Source organism: Gorilla gorilla, chromosome 1, assembly GCF_029281585.2.
Source record: "Gorilla gorilla gorilla isolate KB3781 chromosome 1, NHGRI_mGorGor1-v2.1_pri, whole genome shotgun sequence".
NCBI classification, from domain to species: Eukaryota; Metazoa; Chordata; class Mammalia; order Primates; family Hominidae; genus Gorilla; species Gorilla gorilla.
The window spans coordinates 25,738,856-25,748,537 of record NC_073224.2 but is presented as its reverse complement, the minus strand read 5'-3'; the positions used below and the strand labels follow the sequence as shown (position 1 = coordinate 25,748,537).

General features: G+C 43.3%; 1 protein-coding gene across 6 annotated transcripts in view; it reads right to left on the bottom strand.

The window, feature by feature from the left end:
* Nucleotides 1–3,763: 3,763 nt before the first annotated feature.
* MTR (5-methyltetrahydrofolate-homocysteine methyltransferase) overlaps nucleotides 3,764–9,682 on the bottom strand; it is a 105,826-nt gene continuing 99,907 nt past the window's right edge. For all 6 annotated transcript variants that reach the window (XM_019032072.4, XM_019032075.4, XM_019032073.4 and 3 more), the window contains exons 31-33: nucleotides 8,881–9,073; nucleotides 7,310–7,422; nucleotides 3,764–6,875 (exon numbers count right to left, since the gene is read on the bottom strand). In XM_019032072.4, coding sequence (XP_018887617.2) covers nucleotides 6,789–6,875; nucleotides 7,310–7,422; nucleotides 8,881–9,073 — 393 coding nt within the window. In that variant the 3' untranslated portion in view covers nucleotides 3,764–6,788. The remainder of the gene's footprint in view (nucleotides 6,876–7,309; nucleotides 7,423–8,880; nucleotides 9,074–9,682) is intronic.

Here is a 9,682-nt window from a genome sequence, read left to right as displayed (position 1 = left end):
TCTCAAACTCCCGACCTCAGATGATCCGCCCACCTTGGCCTCCCAAAGTGCTGGGATTACAGGCATGAGCCACAGCACCCAGCCTCAAGATTTAATTTGAAGGCCCAGTGGAGAGAAATGGGATCCTGCAGACCAGGAAGCAGTCCTGGCTCTGCTGGGGACCAAGCTGTCACCTCAATTTGCTGTACTTCAGCATTCCCAATGGTTTTAAACTGGATGTTAGTACTTGCCCATAGCAATGTAAGGAAATACCTGATGGTGACTGGAAGGCTTTATATGAGTCATTGAAATATCTCTTGGAGCTAACTGCTACCTTTTCTGAAAAGAGCTGCATTATCTTAAAAATAACCAAGCACTTTAACACTAAAATGTTTTCCCCTGGAATCCTTCAAATTTTCTTGATAAGCTCATCTCAATAGAATTTTTAAAAATCAACAATCTATCATATCAGGTTAAAATATTTTTAATTAATGGTATTTAGCACTATATACCAACTCGATTTTATATATTTTATTGAAAATATGCACAAAATAAATACATTTTCTTTTCTATTAATAAGATAAACAATGTCACATGATTAAAGGTAAGCATTGAAATTCTTTCAGATAATCTGGAGGGAAACGTCCTTTTTCTCTTTGCCGAGTTTCTCTCTGGGAAATGAAGAAACAAGATTGTGAGAGTTCAGAGTTCCTTCCTCACCTGCTGCAAGTTCACACTCAGCAGGTCGCCGGATGTATTATATTTACCTTATGGATGGCAGAGATTGTCTGTGATCAACAGCATTTATGACTCTGTCTAGTTCTTGTTTCTTCCATTTCATAGAATATACACTCTCAAGGTTCTCAAAAACCATTTAATCCAAGATACTTTCCTAGGCGAGAATTTAGGGATTGCTTGTTTTGTGAGTCTCCAAAAGTCTATAATAATACTTAAAAGCAAGGGATGAGGCAAAAGGCATCTTTGAAAATTACATTTGAAGAATGCAGTGTAAATGGAATTAGATATTCCAAGTGTTAAAAAAACATGGGACTGGCTGAGTTTAGGGGTTACTTCATTTAAATCCTCACTTTTCACTCAGACTAGTCAAAATAGCACCCATTTCAGGCTAGACTTATTGCCAAGCTAATCTTTTCAAAAGTACAATAACATACACTTGTAAAAATTTGAAACAGTGCAGAAAGAACGAGAAATAGCCAAACCATGAGTTCCCTCACCTCTGATCCCCTAATCCCATTCCGTGGAGGTAACCACTTAAAAATTTCTGTGTATCCTCTTAGACTTTTTATTTTTTATTTTTTAAGAGATGAGGTCTCAGCACAGGCTGGAGTGCAGCTGTGCAATCATAGCTCACTGCAGCCTCAAACTCCTGGCCTCAACCGATCCTCCTACCTCAGCCTCCTGAATAGCTGGGTTTACAGGCATGTGACACTGTGCCCAGCTCTTCTTGACATTTTAATGCATATACTGGCGTATATTTCCTTATACACACACACCGAATCAGAATATACTCTCAGTTCTACAATTTGACAATACACATAGCTGATTTATAGCAAGTATGCCATGAACTGAGGGGTTTTTGTTTTGTTTTGTTTTTGCAGGGCTGCCAATATGCTGTCTTCACGGGACGGTAAAGAAAGTATCACTTGGGCCACATCTAATATGAAATCCTGAAGGTGGATGTAGAGAGGGTGCTAGGGCTTTGATACTGCGCTTTCTTTCTGAGAGAGAGAAAACCATCATGCTCCCCCCGCCCCGAACTCATTTAACAAGGCTTGATGGAGTGAACAATTTCATGGCAGGCACTGAGCTAGGCTCTGGGTATCCTGAGCTCAGGAAGAGGCAGGGCCCCTGCCCTCATGAGGCTTTACAGTCTGCTCTCCATCCAACTCCTGTCCCTAGAGGATCTGCTCAACTCATTCAAGACAACCTTTACTGAGCACCTATCATAAAGCAAGCACTATTTTAGACGCCATATAAAGATGAGTAAGGTTCCAAACCTGCCCTTAGGGAATGTTAAGTCTAACAGGGAGCTAGATGAAGTTTCAGCAACGGCTGTATGAAATGTGCATGGCGGTGTTGCAGAGGCAAGAAGAGGGGTCACTTCACTTAGCTTTGGGGTGGTGGGAGGGAGGGGTTGGGAAGCTTTCCTGAATTGGGTGGAACCGGGGTGGGGTTATTCCAGACAGAGGGGCCAATGTGAGCAGATACCTCCTTCAGGGTACAGCAGCGGTCTAGGGCTTCCAAGACATGAGGCAGGGTCAGACATGGAAGGCTTTGCATGCCTCTAAGGGGCTGGGATATATCCTAGGTCACGGGGAGATGGTTATTCAGGCAGCAGGAGGATTGAGGCGGGGGTGTAAAGAACCAGAGAGCCCACTCTTCCAGCTCTAGGAGGTGGGAACCAACACGGCAGCCTGTGTTGCAGATGAATCCAGAGGAGAAATGATGAGAACCTAAACCAGGGCAGGCGTAGAGATGAACTTAAGACCTATCTAGTGCGTAAAATCGCCAGGGCTTGAGAACCAACTGGATGTGAAGGTTGAGAAAAAGAAAAGTGTTATGGTCTGATGTATCCCCCAAATCATGTTGAAATGGAATCCCCAGAATGATGGTGTTTGGAGATGGCATCTTTGGGAGGTAATTAGGTCATGAAGGTGGAGCCCTCATGAATGGGATTAGTGCCTTTGTAAGAGGAGGCCAGAGAGCAAGCTTACCCTCCACCCGCTGTGAGAACATGAGAAGCTGGCCGCTGCATCCCAGAAGAGGGCCCTCACCAGAACTCGGCCATGATGGCACCGTGATCTTGGACTTCCAGCCTCCTGAACTGTAAGAAATAAACGTCTGTTCTCTATAAGCCAACCAGTTTGTGGTATTTTGTTACAGGAGCAGGAGCTAAGACTGGAGGGGTCAGGGGCAACTCCCAGGTTGACAGTGTTACTGACTGGCAGAAGAAATTCAGTCTCCCTGGAAGTTGGGTTAAAATAATTGTTTTTAAAGACTTCTGCACTATCTGCAACCCTCTGTACTTGTGCTTTACCCTCAGCATATAATCCTTTTTCTGTCTGAAACACTCTCAATCCTACCTTTCCCTCCAATCTTCTTTAAATGAGTCAACAAGTCTTCCACACCTCCCATTGTCTTCAACCTAGCAAAGCCAGCTGTCTGCCAACAGTCCCCACAATCCCCTGACGCTGCTCTTGAGGGGCTCACTGTGAGAAGGGCCCTCAGCAATCCCATTCCCAGGCCTCTTTGCAGCATTGGGTTCTGCTGGCATGCTTCGAAACGCTCTTCCTTGCTTTCTCGGCATTGCACTCTCCCTCCTGGCTTCCTCCAACCCACAGCTGCTCCCCTGCTGGCTCCCCCTCCTCCTCCTCCAGATTCTCTTCTCCTCATATGCTCCATAGATGATCCCATCGCATTGCCGCCTGACCTCCATCTCCACGTTGAAGTCTCTCAATTCTAACTCCAGACATTCTTTTTAAATTCCAAAGTCTAGTATCCAACTGCCTATATTCATTCTAGTCACATCGAATCTTTCCAAAACTCATCCTTTCTCCCATCCCCTGGCCTCCGTCTTAGCAAATGGTCCAGCCATCCACTCATTCCCCAAAGCCTGGTATCTGGGCACTGCTGGCAGCAGCACGGATGCACCACTCTCCTGCCCCTCACCTTTCTAGCTGCTGTTTACCCTAAGATGTTCTTCCTTTCCTTAAAAACTGTATTTGACATATACAAACATTATCTACAAAATCACCATACCAGATTTTAGGTTATCATTCCACTTTGCCTTTATTTTTTATAATATATTTAATATTAAGTAGAACATATTTAATATGTACAAAACTGTTATCTATTAGTTATAAAGCATAATGTATTAATAGCATATAGTAAACACTTGTAAGCCTACCAGGAGGAACCAGAACAGCTGCATAACTTGGCATCTACCTATGTGCTCCTGTCCCTTCCACTTCCTCCTTCCATGGGTAATTACTATGCTCAATTTTGGTTTATCATTGTTACCTTCTTTTTTTTTTAATAGCATAGTTTTATTGTATACGTATGCTTAGACTACATATTCTTTGGTTTTGCTTGTTTTTGGGCTCAATAAAAATAGTACACCCCATGTGGTCTCTTCGAACTTGCTTTTTTCCTTAATATTCTCTGAGATTCATTCTTATTGTGAGGTATAGCTGTAGTTCACTCATTTCCACTACTGAATAATATCCAGTAGAATGAATATATATATCTAATTATTCACCTATTTTCCTGTAGACAGACATACATTTCACTTTTTCCAGTTATTAACTATTATAAATATGTAACTATGAACATTCTTACACATTCCTCCTAGTGGCCACATGCAAGAGTTTGCTGGACATACAGGTGGGAGTTGGAAGCAAGATCATAAGGTCTGCAAATGTTCAAGTCCATAAGGGATAACTGCTTTTTAAAGCAGTGGTGCCTGTTTACACATCCACAATGTTGTACAAGTCCCTACAGATCTAACAACTGGTACTGTCAGACCCAACCTTTGCAAATCTTATGGATAGAAAATGGAATCTCATTGTGGTCCTAATTCATATTTCCCTGACCAATGCTACAGAACATCTATTTATTTAAAAGCCCTATTTCCTCTTGTGTAGTCTTCACTATTTTTCTATTTTTTTAAATAGGAATTCTCTATATTTGTGATTATGAATCCTTCATCAGTTATTTGTATTATAAATGTCTTCTCAAGTTGTGGATCATCTTCTCACTTCAAGTGTTTGCTTAATATAAGCCTTTAGTTTTAACAGAATTGACTTAACCATCTTGTCATTTATGACTACTACTTTATGTCTCAAGAGATTCTTTCCTGCCTTAAGGCTTTTTTCATCCAAACACTGACAATTTTTGCTTTTTGTATTAAAGCCCTTAACATATTTGGAACTTATCACCAGGTAAGGTGAGAGAAAGTAAAATTTCTTTTTTTCCCACATGAATAGCCATTGTTCTGGGATTACTTAGGGAGTGGTCCTTCCTGTCCCCACTGACTTGCCATGTCACCAGGTCATTTTGCAAAGGTCAACATACGCATGGGTGAGTTTCTAGGCCCTTATTTTGTTCCCCTGCTCAGAATGCCTACCTCTGCACCATGACACTGTCTTGACAATAAAACTTGGTATCACATAGGGTGCGTGTCCTCAACCTCTCCTTCATATTTAGAAGCATTTGGTAATTTTAAGTCCTTTGCTACTCCATATAAACACCTGCTTGTTTCATTCAATAAAATCTGTTGGAATTTCCATTGAAAATGGTATTAAATCCATAGATCAATTTTAGGAGACCTGATACCTTTATAATCTTTAATATTCCTATTCATGAACAAAGATAGTTCTTCATTTGTTCCTCCCTTGCTTCTTCGTCTTCATCCTTCGAATCAAACCAGGACTCCAATGCTACCTTCTCCTGACTATTGCCACCACCATCTTGAAGTAGGATGAGTGTATATTTTGCATGCAAATTTTTGAAATAACTGCAATCATCCAAGAAAAAGATGACATGGGTGAGTTTGAGGCTTGTTGCTTGAGTGGTGGCACCATTCTTCATTACTGAATATATTGAGAATTGAGGGGAATAAAACGGTAAGAAATGAGTGACTTTATGCTGCCCACTTGTCCAACTCCGCACGGGATATCAGAGCCCAGCTGAGAACCTGCTCAATCCTGAAAACAATTAAAAGATGTTAACCGGCCAGGCTCAGTGGCTCACGCCTGTAATCCCAGCATTTTGGGAGGCTGAGGTGGGCGGATCACGAGGTCGGGAGATCAAGACCATCCTGGCTAACACGGTGAAACCCTGTCTCTACTTTTTTGTATTTTGTAAAAATACAAAAAATTAGCCGGGTGTGGCGGCGGGCACCTGTAGTCCCAGCTACTCTGGAGGCTGAGGCAGGAGAATGGCATGAACCCAGGAGGCGGAGCTTGCTGTGAGCCGAGATTGCGCCACTGCACTCCAGCCTGGGCGACAGAGCCAGACTCTGTCTCAAAAAAAAAAAACCAAAACAAAACAAAAAAAATGTTAACCACCCTTAACAGTAACTTTCTCTCCTCATTTCCTTTTTGTTTCCTCAGGGGCACGGAAATATGAAATTATGGGAGGACGAAAATGCCCAGAGAGCATGGCTGCTTGACCACACTGGGGCAAATGGCTTCAGTGTTTCTGACAAGCAAGCAGTGAGAGCATGCCTTTTGCCAAAGGGAGTTCTGCAACCCTTTAGTCCAGCCTTCAGAAAATGAGGTCTTCCGAAGAGAACAGAGCTACACCTTCCCCGTCAGAATCCACTGTTATAACCACTTAGATTAAAATGCCCCATTTCTCACAGTATCATTTTGTCACAGGGTCACACTTCTCTATTCAACTCAGTTTTAGGCTTTTCTTCTAAGAGGAAAAAAGACGACTAAGTGGCCTCCTAGATTCCACTGTAAAAACAGAAAAAAGCAGGTTGACTTGCTTTGAAATCAAACGACCTCTGTCTTCAGTCTGTCCCCATCTCAGAGGGACCAGGGAAACCACAGGAACCCTGCTCACTGCTCTTCACGCAAGGTCCCAAAAAAACAGCGCCTGTTTTCCAGGCACTGCAGGAAGACCCTGCTCCTCTACAAGGTTCCACTAAATAGTCTTCGAAAACCAGAAGCAGGGAAGTGTCAGCCAGATGCACACAGGTTTTTTGTTGTTGTTATTTTTAAGGCACCCTAGGTTGTATTTCCTTGAGGATCATCAAGAATAAAAAAGGCAAAAAAAAAAAGTTAGTCTGTATCATATCCCAAAATGGGTCCAAGCCATTTCTCAACCTCAGCCACAGATATGTTCTTCCTCAACGCATAATCCTCAACCTGCAAAAGAGAAGCATTTTATTAAACCAACATGATAAGACTTTTGGAATAGAAGTTTCCACAAGATTTGCCAAGAAACATTGAGTACCTTGCATTTCTTATCTTAATAGCAATCTACAGAGTTAAATGGAGATAGATATTTATCTACCAAGTTGCCTTTTTATCTGGGCAGAAAAACATGTAGTAAACATCTGATGCTTAGAAGCTGTGTGTGTGTGTGTGTGTGTGTGTGTGTGTGTGTGTGTGTGTGTGGTTTGCATGTAGAAGTGAGGGCTAGAATAGAGTTATTCTATTGAAATCAAATTAAGACATTAACTGGAGTAAATTTCTTCATCCTTTCCCTTCACTTTATTCTCATTCACATTTAAAATGAGAGAGGTCCTAGAATTTCATCTGAACTAGGGAAGCCACATATAATGAAACAGCTAGCTTACCTGATCCTTGGAAATCTTCCCCACAGCAAAATATTTGGACTTCAGATTGGAGAAGTAGAGGCCTGAGACTGCTGAAGCAGGTGCCATTGCTAATGATTCTGTTAACCTAATGCCTAGAGAGAGCAACACAGGGAAAATGCTTATTGACTCAGTGTCTAGCACAGGGCCTGCAGCTAGCAGGCACTCAATGAACTCTTGTTGAACAAGTGAACCAAAGCGAACTCATGCCTTCTAGGTAGACACATGACACAGCATGAAAGCTGTGATCAGACAAGTCTAGCAAATTCCTGCCAGGTGAAGAAACAAATTCGGGACATGCAGATCTCCTCTAACCCAGGGGGACAGGCCTGGGAAAGACTCTACACTCCTACCTCCAGCCATCCCAGATCAGTTACAGGTGCCCTAATTTGCTCCTAAGCCTAGACCTTCTCAGGCAGGAGCTCTACCCCTGGAGATGAGAACAACAACTGAACAGCCTCCACCGGCTCTGTGTGGCCACTGATACTAGGGACGACTGAGAGCTCCAGTGAAGAAGGAACCCACAACATTGTGAGAAAGAAGAGACAGTTTTCCTTGGCATCTGAGAGCTCAAACAGACCCTCAAGGATATCCATTCGAAGCCACTCATTCTATGAACAAGGAAACAGAGCAACATGAAGGGTGAGTGCTTTGCCAGAGGTCACCCAGCTAGCTTATGGCAGAAACAGGACTCAAACCCAGATCTCATGACTCCTAGAGTTAGTGTTGTTCCTGCTGAAGCAGATTCAGCACAGCTCATGGTTTCTCACTTAAATCTGGATGCCTTTATCGGCTTTGATGGCATGCTTTTTATTAATTCTGCTGAAAACTGTGAGCTTAGCCTGGGCCATCTCAACTACATGAACTCTGCAGTAATGACAGAACCAGGACATCGACATGACAATGTGCAGCCACAGAACCACGAGCCAAGTCAGCTCTGGGCACAGGACGCTGAGGCCGGGTGTCTGGGCCTTTGTCTCAGAAAGGCACATGCCAGCTTCTCATTTTCAGCTATTAGAATCAATCCACAGGCAAAACATAACAGAGAATTATGATTACAGAAGAATATAAATGTTAGTAACAGTGTAAAAGTAAAGAGAAAAGAGGGCTGAAGGGAAGGCTGGGCGCTCTGCAAGACCAGCACCCAGGGACACCATCCACAAGCAATAAGACAAGAGCATGAAGCAAGTGACATTACTGAGGGACAAAGGTCGGTCTCTAAGGGAGGGATTAAAGACATCACCATGCCTGTGACAGGAAACTGGGGCAGGAGAGGCACAGGATGGTAGACATAAGCTAAACTCCCATCTGGTGTAGGCCAAGAGGAAATAATTTAAATTGATACATCTAAAAATAATGATGTAAGAATACTAATCAGTAATACTGAAGTAAAATGCAGAATAAATAGCTACGAGTGAAAAAGGACAGCATAAGGGACAATGTGATTAGAAGCCCTTCCATTTTAAAAACATGTTTAACCCTACGTGCCAGTATGCTGATAAGAGTATCTACTGAAGAAGGAAGACAGGAACCCGCAGCCTCCTGGCTCCTACCTGTAGAGTGCTCGATGTCTGCGAGTCTCCACATGGTGAGCTTCTCGGTGTGGTCGGGCTGGCTGGGGTAGCCAGGAGCCGGGCGGATGCCCTTGTACCGCAGCCTGCGCAGGTCTGCGACGTCCAGCTGCTCACTGCCACAGTAGGCCCACAGTTCTCGGCGAACTCTTTCATGGAGCTCTTCTGCAAAGGCCTTGGGACCCAAAGCAGCAGGCATGCTTAGGCAGACGCAGTGACTCACAGCATCAGTGCAGCCTCCACCCCCTGAATTAAAACCATGAGGACACCCTCCCTCATCTGGACCACAGCCAGGGGAAATTTGGCAAGAGGAAACAGGCTGGATTCTTGATTGGTTTGTACTTTCATTAGCTGCTGCTCTGCAGCTCAATTTTGGCCTCAACCTGAGCTCTGAAGGACGATACTTAATGACCTAAAGATTTTAGACCTTAAAATTAACGATTTCCCTAAAGGTCAATCCAAAGCTCCATGGGCCAGAAAGAGCAGCTGGGACCATACAGCTGCTAGCTCCTCCACTGTTCACTGCAGGAAAAGGGAGAGGCTCTCCCCAGGGCAAAGGCTACTACCCTCATTCCATGCAGAGGAAGATGAAGAATCTATAGATGACACCAGCATTACAATGAGGGGCTCTGAAATAAAAATTTGTTTTTAATTTTTTGGGGTACTGAGGAAAATATCACATCACAACAAGCAAAGAGAGACAACAGAGATAAGGTAGAGATAAAGGCTCTAAGAGCAACAGTCAACTGTGGCACCATTCAAGGTTTTTCTTTGCCTCAAAGAT